The 19,123-nt window shown below is 46.9% G+C and overlaps 1 protein-coding gene across 1 annotated transcript in view; it reads left to right on the top strand.

Moving 5' to 3' along the window:
- The window catches only part of LOC142566588 (uncharacterized), a 610,758-nt gene that overhangs the window by 281,075 nt on the left and 310,560 nt on the right, over nt 1-19,123 (top strand). Inside the window, exon 7 of the mRNA XM_075677426.1 lies at nt 16,805-16,986. Within this exon, the coding sequence (XP_075533541.1) occupies nt 16,805-16,986 (182 nt within the window). The remainder of the gene's footprint in view (nt 1-16,804; nt 16,987-19,123) is intronic.

Genomic DNA, 19,123 nt, shown 5'->3' with positions numbered 1-19,123 from the left:
GCTATCGATGTGGGCGCCTTAATGGTGAATTGCACTTCCACCGCATGTCGGCCCGGCATTGCACTCTCTTCGGGATAGGCCCACGTATGGGGAAAGCTTAAAGCCTGCTTCACCTCCGCCGCGGCTCGGCCCAGTATTGCACGATATTCAGCAACGGCCCAACTATGGGGGGAACGCTTAAAGCCTGCTTCACCTCCGCCGCCGGTTGGCCCGGTATTAAACTACCTTCGGCATCGGCCCACGTATGGGGAGTGCTTAAAGACTGCTTCACCTCCGCCGCGGGTCGGCCCAGTGGTACAGTATTGTCACGTGGTAGTGACGGTAAAGAAAACAGTATAAAAATTTATGCAGGTCCTGCGCACTGTGGGAATCGATGCAAGCTAAGCTTTCCGTGCTGGATGGTTTGACTGAAGGTAATTAGCCGTGATGGTGACGGCTAAAGCATAATTTATTCAATGTTTCATCAACTAGGCCACTCTTAAACAAGAGTGGCGAGTTTATATGAAACGTTACCTTACGTGCACCACTGTTCGTCTGCGTTGTGCACAGAACACAGAGGGAGAGGTGTTTGCTTGACGCATTGGTGTGCGCCATATTTAATAACCTCTGAGAGGGTTGAACATAGTCATTGCCTCACATGGGACATCGCATTGTGGCAAAAGTATTAAACTTGAATTGGATAATGGGGCTGTAGCTGCCAAAACCACAATCGCATTATGAGGCACGCCGCAGTGGCGGATGCCGGATTAATTTTGACACCGTGATCTTCTTTAACGTGTCCCAATATCTAAGTGTAGGTGCATTTTCTGGTTCAGCCCCGTCGAAATACGGCTGCCGCGCTATGGATCCAATGCACGGCCTCTAGCTATGCCATAGACACAAACTACCGCGGCGGGCACAGAAGTGTTGATTTGACCGCCGACTATTTTATTGCGGCTCTGCTTCTGCACGCCCTGCGCAGTTGGTCTGCTTGACATATATGTATGTTGTTCATTTTTCAAAGACAGCAGCAACATACTGTACCGTACATTGAACTTAAGCTTATCCAGTATCCCTGCAACCGCCGTCGTGTAGTAGTAGAGTTTCCTTGTCTTCTCATATCACTTCCCCCCCTCCCTTGAATGGGAACTGCCTCTTTTCCTCCCTCCTTCCTACAGTTCTATCTAAAGTCCCCTATGGACTCGCACTTTAGTAGAAAGGGAAGCGCTGCAGTTTCTGCAATTCTGTCAGAAAGGAGTCACGGTTAATTACAGCTGTCGAGAGGCTAATGTGGTGACGGCCAGTGAGTTCAAGAGGGAATTATGCACATTCGACGCGGGGATGAAACGGGTTTCTAGCGTCGCCTTTCCTCTCGGACTCGTTCCTGTCATGTATGCACATTCTCTGAGCCCCCACCCCCGATGCGGTGTGTGTGTGTGTGTGTGAGTGATTTGAACGGAGAAAGGGAAGACAAAAGTACAGCGACGTTACTTCCTCTCGTGCTATGGCACCAGCACAGTGCTGTGCGGGTGGGGGAAAGGGTTAAAATGAGTAGGGGAGAAAGAATGGTGGGGATAGGGGAGAATAACCGAGCATCTATACACCCTTTTTGTGGGCGCCACCATGGATAGATGGATGGATGTTATGAGCGGACCCATTAAAACAGGGCGGTGCGCTGCGCCACCAAGCTCTTACTATTGTACTGCCCAATGTCCTACCTAGGCTAAACAATAAAAAGAAACTACTTTGAGCTCCCACAACCAAACTTTCTGATGCCTTATTGCGAACTATGCTTTTGTACGTCTCCGTTTTTTATCGTTTCGCTACTTTTCTTCCGCCAATCCTCCAATCGCTTCTTACTAATCCCTATTGCGGGCGCATTTACTTTTCCACTGCTCTCACTAAACCAAAGGGCTTCAAGGAGGCCAGTGGGGCTTAATTTCACCGCTGCGTAGACGTCTTCACATTCTAATAAAACATGCTCCATAGTTTCCCTAGCTTTACCACAGCAAGCACCTGCCTTTTCTTCCTTCTTATAGTTCTCTTTATAGGTGCGTGTTCTATGGCATCCCGATCTCGCTTCGAAAAGTAATGAGCTTCCTTTTGAGTTGTCACAAATTGTTTGTTTCCTGATTTCGTTTTTTCCTCTTAACTGGTTACTCATGGCAGGTTAGTTTTCCATTGCCGCCACCCATGAGATTATTTCAGTCTCTCTGACTTTCCGCTCGACGTTCTTTGTTGTTGTGTTGCCCATCCTACATTCTTTAATAGTTAATTAATAGTTAATAATTCTTAGAACGTTAATAGTTCTTTTCCTCCACTGTGAGTCAATGTTTTTCGTGTACAGATACCTCAACACTCTCCCAGCGCATTTACTTTATTCCATATTCCTCAATCGTTCTTCATACTCAATTTTACTGCGAGCTTCTCTCACTTCAAAACTATAGTCCAGCCCATATCTTCCTGCGCACCTTCATTTGTAGGCTTCCCGTGAGCGCCCAATGCGAGGCGACCTACAGACCTTTGGTACCCATCGAGTCCTGATTCTAGCCCTGATTTAAAGCAAACAACCGCATTTTCAAATATAGTCCTGGAACCATTACACCTTTCCACGTACCTCGGAGTACCTCGTACCTATTGTATCTCCATAGCACTCTATGCTTCATTATGGCTGCATTTCTCTTCCCCTTCACTGTTGCTTTTTTTTTCTGTGTTTTCATATATATACCTTGGCATTTATATTCTGTTACCCGAGGTATTTGCTGGCCCTGTATCGCCACTGTCTGTTCACTGTTTTCATTGAATAGCATGACACCTGATTTCCAAACACTAAATTTCGAACCTAAATTGTTGCCTTTTTGTCCACAGATATTAGCCAGGCGTTGCAAATCACTTTCCTTGTTAGCTAGCAACACAATGTCGTCTCCATAAAATAAACGTAGAAGCTGCTGCTCTAATAGTGTACCCACCTGTTTGTATGAGAAAATAAGCCCCATATTACTTCCTTCTAGCACCCTCTCCTTCCTTACCATGTACATCATAAACATCAGTAGGGAGAAAGGGTACCCCCTCCTCAGTCCCCTGTTATGAAATTTCTCCTCGCTCCTCATCCCTTCCCATTCAACGCAAACGGTATTTTCTAGGTAAATCTCTCTGAAAAGCTGTAGACAATCGTCACCCAAGCCTTCCCCTTCCAGAATATCCCACAAAATGTTGCGGTCTACGTTGTCATATGCTCCTGTAATGTCTGTAAAGGCCACATATAACCGTATGCTTCCTGCTTTTGATATTTCAATATGCTGAGTAAGAACAAATAAGTTATCATCTAAACGCCTACATATTCCGAAGCCATCCTGAAGTTCTCCAAAAATGGCATTATTCTCTGTCCATGCTTGAAGCTTTAATTTGGTTGCCTGCATTGCTAGCTTGTATAATACCGATGTGATGCTCGACGGTCTATACGAGTGAATTCTTTCTCCTCCTCACCGTTATAAATTAAATAATTCTACTTTTTCGCGAACTGCCTGGTATTCGTCTATCTTTTAAAGTTTTTTTCCCCTGCTTTCACCACAGCTTCCTTACTTTTTGGTCCTATTTCATTAATCAGCACTACGGGAACGTCATCCAGCCCTGTGGCTGGGCGCTTACGAATTTTCTTTCCGGCTTTCATCCAGTTGAAATTTGTCAGCACCAGCTCCTTTTCCACCTGGGTCTCTTTCATGTTCTTTTTTTTTTCTTCAAATCCAACCTCGTCATTGCCTTGGAAAGATTCGGCTGTTATTTTTCGGATGTAATTTATTGCCGCTTCTCCTTCCAGTCTGTTTCCATCTTCGTCTAGGATATGTTGTATTGTTGTTCACTTCCTGCATAATAATTTTATGTGGTTCAAAAATATTCTAGGTGCGGCTTTCTTTTTCTCGCCTATTTCTGACAACCAACATTCACTCTCACCTTTTAATTTTGCTTGCACCAGTATTTGCACCATAGGCTTTTTCTCCCGGTACATTTCCCATTTACTAGCTATTTCCTCTTGCGGCAACTGCGCCTTCTTTGCCTGCCTGTGCTCTCGGGATGCTTTCTGTCGTTCGGCGATCGCTTCTCGTATCTCCTTGTTCCACCAGCTTTTCGGCACCTTTTTTTTCTTTCCAACGAACACGTAGTTTCTCTTTCCGTATTTCTGTCGTTATTACACTTAGACGCTCACTATATACCCACTCTTTATTTGCCAATTTGCCGAGTTTTTCCTCGACTGTAATGACTACATTTGTTATTTTTTCAGCGTTCAAATTTGGACTGGCCATTTTGCACTCCTTGCTGTCTTTCCCAACAACATATTCCTTTTTCAAAATGATGCGTTTATGGTCACTCCCTATGCTGCTATACCCTTCCTCATCAATGACCATTTCTCACAACTTATGATGCATTCTTTCTGTCATCAGACAGTAATCAATGGTTGATGGCCGGTTTCCCACTTCCCACGTGATCTGTTCTTCACACTTAGGCCCTGTATTCACGATAATGAGGTTATGTTGCCCACAAAGGTATAGCATTGACTTCCCATTGTTGTCGGTATAGCCATCTAAATTCTCAATGTGGGCATTCATGTCACTTAATAGGATTATTTCAGCACCATTCCTGAAACCCTTCATATCAGCGCTTATGCACTTCACTAACTCTTTATTCTTCTCTGTGCAATTAATTCCGGTCCACAAATACGTAACGCCCAGCCAAGTTTTCTTCCGACTCATTGCACCTGATAACCAAAGATGCTCTAGACATGTTGAATTTACTCTTTTCCACTTGGCCTCCTGATGGATGAGCATTCCGGCTCTCCCTGCCTGTCTTTCCGACTTAGTTCTGTTGCACCCTTCCCACACATAATTCTCAATCACTGGCGGCTCTTCCGAGTCGTTAAGTTGCGTTTCTGTAACCGCATACACTCATATTTCTTCTCTATTTAACTGCTCCTCAATCATTGCCCACTTTTCCCTTCTTCTGCCGCAATGTATGTTTATGTAGCCTATTGCATGGCGAGCTCTCTTTCTTACTTTCCTCCTTTTCTGTTATTGACGGCGATGCTATACTGAGGTTCCCTTAGCGGACGTTCTTCATTACTACCTACTCTGGCCTCCTGAGCTCCTGTGGGCCCCCTGAATAAGCGACAGCGCGATCAGCAAGTTTCCAGCCCACTTCTCGTGCAAGCCTGTAATTGAAGTGGATCCCGTCTCTGTTGAAAACCACCACACCTCACTTCCCTGTTTACTTCGACAACCTCGAAGCCTTTCTCTCGGCTCATTTTCCATATATCCTCATTAGCAGCCACTACGGCTCTTTGTATGTGACTGTGACGTACACGCACCTCCGGCACCGTGCACCCCACGATTTGCACCTGAGGGGAGCGCTCGCGCAAGTGGTCCACTCCCTTCGCCAAGCGCTGCGCTATTCCTGTCCCTTTCCTGTTTAAGACGTCATTTAGTCCACCTGCTGCTATGACAAGGTTGCGTACGTGGGCATTTTCCGCGAGCTTTGCGCTTTTGCTCACTCCATGAAAGAACCCAGCGTCCGCACCGGAAATGTCCCTATGGCTACTGTTTGATCGCAACCGTCGGCTGCTGAGCACGATGTCGCGGGGTTGAATCCCGGCCACGGCGGCCACATTTCAATGGGGACGAAATGCGAAAACACCCATGTACTTAGATTTAGGTGCACGTTAAAGAACCCCAGGTCGTCTAAATTTCCGGAGTCCAGCACTACGGTGCACATCATAATCAGAAAGTAGTTTTGGCATGTAAAAGCTCATAATTTTTTTACTGTTTTACCGTCTTTCACCCTCTCCATAATTGCTTCTGAGCACCTAGCCAGGTTTGAGCCGCCGGCGAGAATCACCATTTCACCCTCTCCTACCTCTCCCTGCTTCCCTTTGTCTTTTACCGCGTGATTTGGACTTGATAGGGCGCACTGACCCACGCGCTCCTGCTTTTTCCGTGTGGTGGCCTCAAGGTAGCTGCCGCTCTTTCCAGCTAACCCCTCACCACGTCGCACGCAGTCCACGTACTTTGCTGACACTCCCTCTTCTGTCACGTTGGGGGACTGCGTTCTAGTGTCGCGACAATTCTCGTTCACAATGGCGGCCCTGTTCAGGTGGCCCTGTTCAGGTTTTCCTCGGCTGATTCAGGTCTTTTTTCCACTACCTTTCCTGCATCACGATCCCCATTCAGCTCATTTTTGAGCTCTTCAAGCTGTTTGACAAGCTCTTCCTTGGAAGCTTCCATTTTCTTCAGCCTGGCATCGACATCACAGTGTGTGTCGATTGACTCGGTTCCCTCTCCATTCTCATCCATACCCTCATCTGACTTTAGGGACCCCCCGCGGACTGCCTGCTTTCCTGGCTTTCTTGTCATGTACTGCACGGCTTTTTAAAATGCAAATATTATAATACTATAACAATGCAGAGCACGTGCCTTTTAGCAAAAACCGATACGCACAGGATCCAAATCCTCAACATGTCGCAAAGCAACTCTCACCAATGTTTTAAATGCAATCAACGCGATGGAGACCCCAGGTATGACAGACACGCTCACGCACGCGCTCAACCACGCGGCCACGCTCTCACTTTCCTACCAAAACACACACAGTAAAACCACTAATAGCTATTAGTCTTCCCACCTCCAAGCTACCATTCAAAGGCTCCAAACACTCAGCGTCCCCTCCGGCTGCACGTATTGAAGCACGTGGCGCGAAAGGACGCCCTAACCATCCTGCACAGCCAAATGTAACCGAAACACACCCGCGCACACGAAATACGAGAGAGAAAAAAATGAAAACCACCCAATCACTATTTAAAGGCAAAAAATTCATCAAATCTAAAACAGAAGCAAGCGCGAAGTATGCACAAAAACCTATGATTTGTTCTGTTCTGTTGAAAAACGTATGATTGAACTGTTATGATGTGTTCGTTCCGTTATCTACGACGAACTCACACGTATTACGGAAATATTGTCCTCGAAAATAGCCATCGCATTCTCTTTATGCGACCCGTCTCGGATATTATGGCTTTACAGAGCAAAAAGGCAATGCCGAAGCACATAGCTCATACATGTATCATGCTGGTCCATCAACCGAAGTGGTCGCTGTGTTGAGCAGCTCATCGGCTTCATGCGGTAGGCTAGCGTATACATACAGTGATTTAAAGCCTACTAGACCTGTGAAATGCGTTAGAACGATATCGGTGCATAACAAATATTTATTAGCGCCTGCCACTTAGATGTCTCGCGATTGTCTTAGGTTGGCGGCATACGAGCATGCGCACTTATGTTTTAGTCCCTACGCTAAGCGATATTGAGCAGATTAACTATTTTATGCTGGTAATATAGAGACGCCGGTTCTCTTTGAATTAAGACCGATATACGCAAAATAGTTCACAACACATAAACACACCGTGGCTGATAATGCGCGTCACATTTTCGCGGCCCCAAGAGATATTTCCGAGCACTGTTACCGATGCGCCGAAAGGATTCCCTGACGACCTTATATCAACGCACATTGCGTAAATTTCTCAAAGGGCGATCTAAAACATCTCGAAATCGTTCCGCAGCACGCGACAACAATACTTTCTAGCAGCGCGGCGCCGGATCGCACAAGCCAGACAGGACGAAAGGCTCGCCGCGCGTAAAACACCTTAAACTTCGTAAAGTATCGACACTCTCCTTCTCCGCCTGCATTCGTCCTCGTTTTTCCTCTCTTTCACGCTCCCTCCTCGACCGTGGCGCCACCTACACCGCTCGAGGGTAGCAACACCGCCAACATGCGCTCCTCGCTACTCCGTAGACGCTTCTCGAGCAAAAATGGCGCGGAAGGAAAGCGCGAGGGTCCACGTGATGTTATTAGGCCAATAGCGACGCGGCGGCGGCCTCGGCCAGAGCGCGCGAGCAGGAGGCGGCATTCTCCAAAGCGTGGCACTACTTTACGAAGTTTAAGGGGTTTTAGCTGCGCGCTCTTTCCTTCTCGCCCGATGAAAAGGTTATAGGTAGGCGGGGCGGCTACAGCCGTCCGCACAGGTCGCCGCCGTCCAGGTAATCAAGCAAAGCCGAGAAGGCGTGCCTGACCACCGAACAGTGCACGGACGGGAAAAGCAGGCCGAGCAGATTCCGAGGCGTTGGTAGGCGGCCGCGAGCACATCTCGTTCAGCGGCGTTCAGGGGTCACCGTAAGAGCACGTGCTCGGGCGTCTCTACATCAGCACACTTGATGCAAAAGTGGTTGCCCGTACCTTGGAGGCGATGGGTCTTCGGTGAGGTGCGGCAGCAGCTGATGCAAAGGCGAAGCAGCAGCGCTCGTTCACGACGACCGAGGCCCTTGAGCGACAGCAAATGCGGGGCACTGCCGCTGGCGACACGAGGATCCGAGTGGCGCGATCGCAGCATCCCGGCCACTGTGTGGCAAGCGATGTCGAACGGTCTCACGAGTCGCGACATCGGGACCGAGGTGCTGTGTGCCCCCTTTGCGAGCCGATCTGCTTCTTCGTTTCCGCGTGTGCCTATGTGTGAAGGCAACTACTGGAAAACGAAGGCGCATCAGCTCGCAGAGGCCGTGGAGATTAGTGAGGAGGCGCTGGATCGGCAAGGGGCCGCGGTGTCCTCTGGCCAGCATGAGCAGCGCCGAGCGGGATTCCTTTAGGATGGGGGCTGCTGGACTTTGCTGCTGGAGCACCAGCTGGAGCGCCAGGTCGATGGCTGCCAGCTCCGCGTGAGTCGCCGATACCACGTGCAGAACGCGACACTGTCTCTGTGCGGGTAGCTCGCGCGCAACACAAGCGGCTGCGGCAGAGCCGTCACGCAACACGGAACCGTCCGTCTACACAAGGAGACGGCCAGCGAGTTCCTCTTCGATAGTCGCTGACGTCTCCTGACAGAGCACAGGCAGCGGCATTTCGCTTGCTGCATACTCCCGGGATGGTGAGGCGTACGGCGAACTGGTGTTGGCGATGCGGGGATGGTGGCAGCCACGCATAACTTGAGCCCGATCTCACCAGGTTGGTGAATTCAGCGGCTCGGGGTCCCATGCAGGAGTCGGAAGGGAGCGAAGCCGGGGCAACCGCCGCAACCCGTGCAGCGACAGGTGGAGGTGCTCGAGAATGTGGAGCGCCCGCCCTTCCGCGCGCAGGGAAAAGGTGCTTGACACCAGCAGCAGCGGTGAGAAAGTCGAAGCAAGGGACAAAGAAAGCTTCGTTTTAATATCCAATAAGCTTTGGTGTACGCAGCTACTCGGACAGTCCTGAGCTACTCCGGGACGGCAAATCGGAGAGTACCCACTGCGAAGTACATTTGGAGGACATATACGGGTGGACGGACGTGAACGTTTAAGGTGGTGGCAGCGGTAGGTTGCGCCATCTGCAAGCAGTGCGTCGCTTAGGCAGCAGCCGCCGCCGCCACGTTGCGTAAGCAGCGGCGGCGGGGGAGGTAGCCGCCGCCGATTGCTTGTCCTCATTCTCCTGTAAGCTCGCGCTGGCGCTCGGCACATGCAAATTCCCTCTTTCGCAGCGGCGCGCCGTGCAGAAACAGCTGCGCATTGCCTCTCATCCTCGCGCCCTGCGCGGCCTCTCGTTGGTCACCTCCTTTCCCCGCCTCCTCCTCCTTTGGCATCGTTTCTCTTCTTGTTCGGGAGAGAGCCCCTTCCTAGGTCTGCCCATCTTATCGGTGGGTCGGACACTGATCGCCCGCAGGCGCATGCCGCGTTTCTCAAGTAGGAGTGCGCGTTCACCTCAGAGCACAGGTCATCGCTAGGATCAGCCAATACCCCAGTGCACGCCTCCTTACCCAAACACCTGCGCCGCGACGCGCGCTCCTAGCTGTTGCCTCTCTATGTCTCATCTAGCCTTTCCTCCTCTCCAGCGCCCTTTGCATAGCTGCGCCGAGTTTTGAGCGGTCGCCGCGCATGGCTGTAACTCCGGCTTAAATAGCTCCGCTGTTAAAAGACCTACTAGCGATATGGTATCCAGGTAGTCCCATCAGCCCCATGCAAGGTAGGGCGCATTTGTAGGATGACGGGCGATCGCCTTATTTTCGCGGACAACTTTCTGTTGCTATGAACGGAAAGCTACGTAGGCAAAGCGCGCGCATTTGAGAGCGTTTCCAAAATTCTTGCGCGCTTTTTTCGAGGTTTGTTTAGGCTGGGGAAGACAAAACATAAACACCTTATTAGCAAAAGACAGAATACACCAGTTAGCATATGGTTTACTTATGTTGCTGCTTTTCCCTTCCGCGTCTGGGGAAACGCGAAATCATCGCACGTGAAGCTGCGTCGATTCAGCGTCTATTCCAAGCAACCAATAGCATTGTAAAATGGTACCGGGCTACATTGAGTGGTAACACATCTGCAGCAGCCGCACGCGCATACCTTCCCCTTCATAGCCACAGAAAGTCCGCTAGTATAGCGAGACACCGAGTAAAAAAAAAAGCTATCAGTGCGCACTCAACCATAAAAAGAAATTTGTTGACTGTTGCGTAGGGTCATTTATCGAATACATTCACATGCGGCCGCAATTACATAGGCAAAACAGGACGATGCATAAACAAAAAGCTGGCGAATACAAAACGGACTTAACGAAAGGAGCAACATTTAACCTAATGGTGCATGGCAACAACTGAGGCTGTAAGTGGCAGTTCGAAAAGGGAAGTATACTGCATTGCTCGAAAGATACGGGAACGCGACACCACTTTGAGGCATATTAAGAAATGCCTCAAATGCTTTGCACGAAAAGCACTTCGCGCTTTTGATCATATGTCCGCCATCGTAGGCAGTGAGTTTTCATTTGCCCGACCAGCTTTCCGCACCCATTATATATATATATATATATATATATATATATATATATATATATATATATATATATATATATATATATATATATACGTGACTCTGACGAAGGCCGGCCCTCCGGCCAAAACGTAAGTAAAGAGATAAGCCTGAACGTTCCTCTTCTTAACATTATACCTTCGAGTCTGGCGCGAAACTCTTGACCTTGTGTACACACACACACACACACACACACACACACACACACACACACACACACACACACACACACACACATATATATATATATATATATATATATATATATATATATATGTGTGTGTGTGTGTGTGTGTGTGTGTGTGTGTGTGTGTGTGTGTGTATATATATGTGTGTGTGTGTGTGTGTGTGTGTGTGTGTGTGTGTACACAAGGTCAAGAGTTTATATATATATATATATATATATATATAGGGAAGAAGCCGTGTGAAGAAACTTCGTGTGACCTCGAAGCATAGAGCGCTGAAGTGACGGCGTTATATGAGTATGTACAAGACCTCATAGTAGGAGAGACTTCAATTCCACAGCCACAGCTTCCACAGCTCCACAATTTCAATTCCACAGCTTCTCGGTGGTGTAATCTTCCTTCGTGTAAGTGTCGCATGCTTCACTATCACTAATACTGCTTCGCCTTAGCGGCGAAACTACAGCCTATCTTTCTTTTTTGTCTTTTTCTGTGAGTCCGAGTGTAAGCGCTGCTGCGTATGACAGCTGTTCATTCTGATTTCGAGTGAACCCAGCTTGGCGTCATTTCGGTTACTGAGTTAATTATACAGCGTTCCCCAACTGTCATACACCAAGACTTAAAAAAAGAGCAGTTGGGTTACTCGAAGAAAACCTAGTGCATATTGTTTCCAGCATAGTTGAGTAGCCGCCAGTAATTCTTTCGTTACTGAGATTTATTTATTATTTATTACTTTACAGAATACCTGCGTCACCTCGAAGGCATTATCGCAGGGAAGGGGGGGCGCAGTTAGAGAAAGATGTATTAAATCCACCACAGAAATACGTAGTGTATAAATTAACGTAACATCAAGGTTGGATCAGGCAATAGGTGAATATTTTCAAGCCCAACAGAAAATTAAAACAAAGTTAAGACAGTAATGCATTGTCACAAACACAGACGGGAATAAAAATCGTGCTTATCAGATAATGAAACATATTCCTCCGCTAACAAATTCCAGTCTGTCACAGTTTCTGGAAAAAGAGATTTGGCGGAACGGTGCGTATTACAGCTGTATTCTCGTACCTTTAAGATTTACTACAGTAATTGCAATTAATTATCTAACTCCAAAAGTGCTGCGCTAATTTTCAAAGTGTCAATGAGGAATTTGTGGGCACCCAAAATAAGATCTAACTGCGGTGTTTTCAGCGATGTACTAATTCTGTACAGTTTTTTCCGAATGGCAAAGAAAGAAACCTCACGAAGTATGAAAAATAGCACGTGATTGCGCTCTCGCCCATATCATGGAGCAGCGCCCAGAAGTAAGCTGTTTTAAAGCAACTGCGCTGCCTGCCACGAACCCGAAGAGGTAGCACGTCACCTTGATAATGGTATGGAAGGAGTACCAGCAGCAGGTTTCGCGCTTCGCAGCTGTTCTTTCCTCTCATTTCTACGCCACACGTATTATCCGTCTCTCAAGACCGAGTGAACATATGGACAACAAAAGCCCCTTGATAACGGTACCGAAGCGCCGCTGTGACCACGCAGGAAATGGAAAAAACAATATAATAGGCATAGAATGTTTCCAAATCCCGGCGTTGCTCGCATGGCGTCGAAAGAGTGCGCGCGAAGCTATATTTTCGCCAGAAATTTGCTTCGGACCCAGAACAAATTAAACAGACCGTTTTATTTTTTGTGATAGTGTACACGTGCTGCAAAACAGGTTCGTGTCACAAAAAAATAATAAAAGCGAAATGAACGGACCAGGAAGCGACCAACGTGTAGAAAAAAGGCGAAACCGGTGCCTTCAAGAAAGTAAGTATACCACTTCTAAATGAGCCGAATTGGCAATCATAACTTGTGCACAAAAAAAGGAGAAAAAAATCAGGTTTCAGCATACGCGTATTATTTTTGAATTCATAAGCTCCGTTGAACACCAGCTGCTGCCTAGATGACGTGTTCGAATAGGTATTCTTTTGCAGATACGTGGCACTAAGTCTGCTTTATCACACCTTCAGTGGCTTCCTTGATGACCGACGCCGGAATTCTACGGCGGACATCCGTTATCCTTGACTTGGACTAATCTGACGTCGGTCTCGATCATATACGCAGGACCTGTCACGTAACCTAAAAGAAAGAAATCACATAAAGAGAGGTCAAGTGACCTAGCCGGCCAATTTACAGGTCCGTCCCTTGAAATCTATTGCGCATGAAAAGTTGCATCCAGCCAGTTTCGTGCTCGGCTGCTACGGTGTGCTGGCGCCCCATCTTGCTGATACCACAGAAGTGAAAGACGTGACAGCGGGACTTCACTGAGAAACTCATCCACCACTTCTTCAAGTATTTCGTCCACCTAACCCTATCCAGTAAATGTGGGATCGAAGAAGATGGGATGGATCATAGCGCCGGCCTAAATTCCGAACCACACGTTGAATGACCACTGATACTGGTGTCGAGTGCGCATTGACCAGTGTGGATTGGAGTGAGTCCGATAGTGTGCATAATGTTTCAGTTACCTGGCCGTTTCTGCAAACATTGTCTTCATCTGTGTACACGATGTTGCTCAAAAAGTCCGGTGACTCATCGGCTTTTGTGAGAACCCAATTGGAGAAATATAGACGATTTTACAGGTCCCTGTCTTCCAAGCGTTGGTGCTGGCTAAGGTGGAACGGGTGAAAGGACGTCCTTTAATATCCTCCAAATTGATGACTTGGAAGTTGATGCCTGTGCGGCCACGTCCTACACGTTAGCATGAGGGTTTGAGGCCATCAATGCTAGAACATCCGTTTGTAGGCTAGGGCTTAAAGATGGAGTCCTCCGCCGCTGTTTCTTGAAGCTGCCGGTATGTCTCCAGTTTTCATAATTTCTTATGCTAGTCGATGCCCCTTGGCTACCGCCACACTTCCATGACTGATATATATATATATATATATATATATATATATATATATATATATATATATATATATATATATATATATATATATATATATATAATGCGGCCTTCCTCTTGTTGTCATTTGCAGATCCCAAGGCAAGGATCATGTTTACATTCTGCTCATTGACAAAGACATGGCAATCGAGACGAAACAAAACGCACCTTTAAACCTTTGCACTGACGTGGTCAATTCACTTTTGCTGTGGTAGGTTTGTGTTGCAAACAAAGGAACATCCGTGCACTTTATCTATGCTAAGACAACAGCTATCGCAGCTTTTTTCCAACTAACACCAAACGCGACATGGTACTGCGGCCAGGATGTGGCAGGTAAGGCACTAGCTCGATCACGATATTTTGGTTTATTTCCTATATTTGGGTCTGGATAACTCAGAGGAAGCCTTTCCGAGGGCGCTGCTTTATGATAGGAGTGGGAGCGCAGTAGCGTGGTTCTCTCCATATTTCGCAGAGTTTACTTATCAGTGGGTAAAAAAATTGGACGCAACTAGTACGTCGCTGAAGATACCGCAGTTAGATGTCCCTTAGCTGTGCCTTCAAATGTCCCATTGAAACTTTGATAATCAGGATAGTATGTGTCGAAGAAGATAAATAATTACAATTACCTAATTGAATCAATAACAAAAATTACTGTCAGCTACCCCACTGTACTGTACACCATGTGGACTAGGTTTTCCTCGAGTAACGCATTGTTCTTTTTTTTAACCTTGGTGCACGAGAATTAATTGGGACACCCTGTATATACTTATCACCACTGCACGCAAGTGACGATGTTTCCATTCCTAATACTTGTTGTAAATTATTAGTGATGTTTCTTTTCATGAGTCCTTAGCATTGCCTACTGGAAAGAGAAGCGATACTGAGACACACAATATTCGCGTGCGTTTCACATGCCATTGATAAGACTGCGCCGAAGGGGTCACTGAGGTCTATAGGTTTATTTTTCATGGTGAAAATAGCTGCAAAGTAATTTGAAGCGTGGTGAACATACAGCAACATATACATTCTCTAGGCATAGGTTATCCATACTTTTAGAAATAATTTTATTGGCTCCCTCCTTCGCGTTAAAAAAGTTAATAAACTTTGCCCTGTGTGTACATTTACATATATTGTGCATGTGCATGGTGTTTACAGCGTGAATTTGAAGCAAAATTTTGAAGCAGCCGCCGCTAGTGCTTCTAATGCGCGTGTCCTCCTGTTGTCAGGATGTGCAGAAATAAAGCGAAGGTACGAATTAAAAGCTTCGCACGTTCGCCCCAACAATGATGGAGTAAGCTATTAGCCCCAGTAACACTTAAGTGCAAAGATATAGGAAAGTCAAAAGAAACCACAAATGATGTGGATGACAAAGATCTGGTAATGGCATTTTAGGTCTGTGTGGTTGGGGGGGGGGGGGGGGGGGCTTCGGCATTGCCCGTTGGGGGCTCAGCCCCACTTACCCCCCGAGAAACTCCGGAGGAGGCTCGGGCCCCGGAGTCCCCCGTAGTCGGCGCCTATGCCAACCATAACCTTGTCTCGTTTCTAATCTATAAACAATTGTTGCCATGGAACAAGTAATGTTGCAAGTTTCTGCGGTTGATTAGCCTCTCTGATACCGCACTTGATAGCCCTAACCATATTTTCTGCATATATTTCTGTTCTTGACCAATAAAACCAGTTGGTAATCGGTGCTCGTTTTCGTCGTTCTTTTGGTAGCCCTTCCTTTTGTTTTGTTCCGAACTCAATGCTTCGCTCTGACAAAATCATGTCATGCAGATGGAAACTATAAGAAGTCGACGCAGCGATGCCACGACTATCAAGAAGATGTTTCAGGTCTCTAGAAGAAATCATGCTGAGAACCGTTGTATGGGGTGAAGTATGGCACATCTGTTAATAGAATTAAGAGAGACCGATAGTCTTTATGTATTGTGGTGCAGGGTCGGCATCACCTCTCTAAATACTCCGGACAATAATGAAGGTAGTAATTTGGCTTCAATTCCAAAGGATGCGTTCTATATTTAGCTGATAATGCTGGAACATCCATATAAAGGGTTGCGGAACCAGTTAAATGATATCAACACGCGATGGAGGTTTCTAATTTTGTAGTTTGTTAACATAAAGGCAATGAACAATTCTTTCAACGATATTTACTGTATTGGTGTTGTAAAGGTACTAGTCCCACACGGATACGCTGTTGTGGCTGACGACAGCAATCGTCATATTTGCTCTTTCGCTACTATAAGGGAGGGTGCCTTGCAGGTAGTTGATGGAACTCCATATATGCGGTATATATAAGCGATCCTACGCTAGGCTAGTTTAATTGCCGCAAAGATGCTGGGAAGATGGCCATGACGGCAGCCGAGGTTCCCGCTCCCGAGAGAAAACGTAGCAGTGCAGGCAGCGTCAAGCGGCACAGGCTGCGCCTCGGCCGAAATGACCATAGCGCCGTACTGGAAATGCTGACAGTGTGCGAACGCAAAACAGATTGAAAGGCGTTAAACCATAAAATGCATCCAGGAAAGCGCGTGGATCCACCAGCGCACTGTTTGCTTTACGCTATCATATATATTTCTTCATCTGACCAAACACTGCGTTAAATCGTGTAAATACACTTCTTTTCAGCTATATAAAACAAACAGACTTTGACTTCCCAAAAATACCCTAAATTCACAATCAGAAACGTTGTGTAGACGCAACATTCTGCAATTGTGCAATCGATCGTGCTAACGGATTGCTCAAAGACTCCGCTCTCGCACTTGCACCTCCTTCAGGAAGCAGGCACAAGGATTCGCGCAATTTTTGTGATTACTGTTTTTCTATTATATGCAAGTGTGCCCGCAGTTGCGGAAGTTTCACAAGCTCGTGCATTCTGGCGGCAGGTACGATCGCTGTGTGGCGGGGAGAAGTTGTCGAAAAGCATGGTTCTCACCAGCATGGACACCTTGCCGTCGGTGGTGCAAGCCAGCGTGGTGGATGTCGCTGGCCACGCAGAGAACAGCATAGGCGTTCCTTGTCATGCTTTTATTGGCCACTTGGACACCGTCTTCCAGCCCGGAAACTTGTGAGCATTATGCATGCAATTTCACTTAAGTAAAAGAGGTGTACTATAACGTCATTTCTTGGGGGCCCCGATGCTACAAAGGTTCTTGAGCAATCTTCACTGTAAAGTCTCTGAGAAGCCTCAGTCTGGCTCGCTTCAACTTCAGGCAATTTAAACAGCCTACTCCACTTTACGCTGTCTTGATTATTCAATGCTTTTCTGAAAGCTAATCTGACGCTTTGCAGAAACTTGCCTGAAGTTCTGCGGCAATTTTGTTCAATGATCCGCAAACGCGTCCGCTAGCAGTGTAAGGATTAGTGAGACTGCATTGGAGACTTATAGAGCAAGGATCGCAGCACACTGAATGTTCAGATAGAGACACTGGGAATAGAGGCCAGTTCTGGCTGTGTTTGAATATATCCTATTCGCATGTGTATCCGACAATTTCCACAAAAAGTAAAGCCTTGTCTTATCTGGTTTTCTACAGTACTGCAAAACAAACGTGGATTGCTATTACGGCATTTTTGCAAAAACTTTTTGGGCTGGGTTTGCGCGATGGCTCTTCACAGCAATGTTTATTTAGCAGTGGAGGAAACTTGAAAGAAAAACAGTGCATTACTTTTTGTGAGTGCACACAAAGTTATTGCTGTCGTCGTTACCTCTTGAATTACGCCTTCAAACTGCACTTGGTGCTGTTCGCACATAGCACGTTCACCTTAGCTTCGAGCGCATTTGTAGCCACAACTTTGCCTTCAACTAATCGGCAAATCTGTGTGCTATAAGCTGATAGAGAGCGCTTCCGAGTGTTGTCCTTGCTGAAGTTGACGGTAAAAATTTTGGCATTACTAAGCAAACGAGTGCACATCTAGAAATAGGTTTATGTATTGCACACACATTGAATACTACTGCTTGTTAAGTGGCGCTCTATTTCTTGCTTCTACATTTCTTTCATATTGTATAATCCCTTTCATTTTCATTTTCATGCCATTAGCATTCTTAGGATAATTCACTCGCTTTCCAGTGTCTATCGGTCTGTCTGTCTGGGTCTCTAAACGTTTTTCCGCCTGCCTAGTTCACTGGGTAGTCGTTGGTCCAATGTTTATAATATTGTGCTGCTGTGCCTAGGCAATGCGGCTCACATCCAAGCGGGTTTGCAATAAACCGTCTGACCAACAAGAGTAATTGGGCATGTAACACTGGGTATATGCCACTCTTCAGAAACCTCTGTGACATCAACTTTGGTCATTGAGTATGCACCACTTGCTTTAGGACACTGGTTATGTGCTGCTCTTCAATGAACCTTTGACGCCAACTTTAATCACTGGATTTGCGCCAGTGCGTATGTGGCGCTGTTTAATGTAGCTACAGCTTATTGGTACTATAATTCTTACTGGCATTGTATTCGACATATGCCTGTTCAAAGCTAGCGAATATTTGTTGCTGCATAACTAACTTTCCTGGACATAAGTTTTGTACACGTGGGCGCCAAAACGTGGCACATTGACCGCAAGCTTTACACACTCTCCGCGGTCACGTTGTGTTGACGTCAACGTCAGCGAAATCAGTTCTATGAGCTGCGCACTGAACTTTCCCACAAAGCTTGTCCGACCAGTGTAATGCTGTTTTTGACAATGATCTGACTATAGAGAGGGGGGCCCTTCTCTAAAGCCACAACAGTACAGTGAAGGGGTAACAACACACGGTGCAGAACGTGTATAATAGCAGACTTCACCGTCTGGTTTCATGGCGCCAACGGAAAGCGTTGGGTTCGTGGTTGTGTGGTCCAAGGTTTGAATCGCGTCCTGGAGAATTTTTTTGTGGTTTCTGTTCGTGCTGCCGCAATATTGCTTTTTCCATTTGACTTTTGCAGTACTTGTTTTTTTTACCTAAGCTTCGCCGCCGCACATGACCCGGAGGACTCCTAAAGAAAGCGAAGTGAGCCGTTGCGTAGCCCAGCGTTCGGGGGATGAGGCTCTTAGGAAACGCCGCTTTAGTGGCCGCAGATCAGTTAATTATGATTCGTTCTTACGTTGTTACTGTGCGCCCAATTTACATGGCCCAACCACGAATAAGCGCACATTCCATGCGATGGAATAAAACGGGGCCCCCTCAGGTCAGCGGGACCTTCCACAGCACTACGTGTAGCACCTGGATGACA

The sequence above is a fragment of the Dermacentor variabilis genome, unplaced genomic scaffold (genome assembly GCF_050947875.1).
Source record: "Dermacentor variabilis isolate Ectoservices unplaced genomic scaffold, ASM5094787v1 scaffold_13, whole genome shotgun sequence".
In the NCBI taxonomy this organism is placed as follows: domain Eukaryota; kingdom Metazoa; phylum Arthropoda; class Arachnida; order Ixodida; family Ixodidae; genus Dermacentor; species Dermacentor variabilis.
Note: the sequence above shows the minus strand (reverse complement) of the source record. Positions and strands in the feature narration are given on the sequence as shown.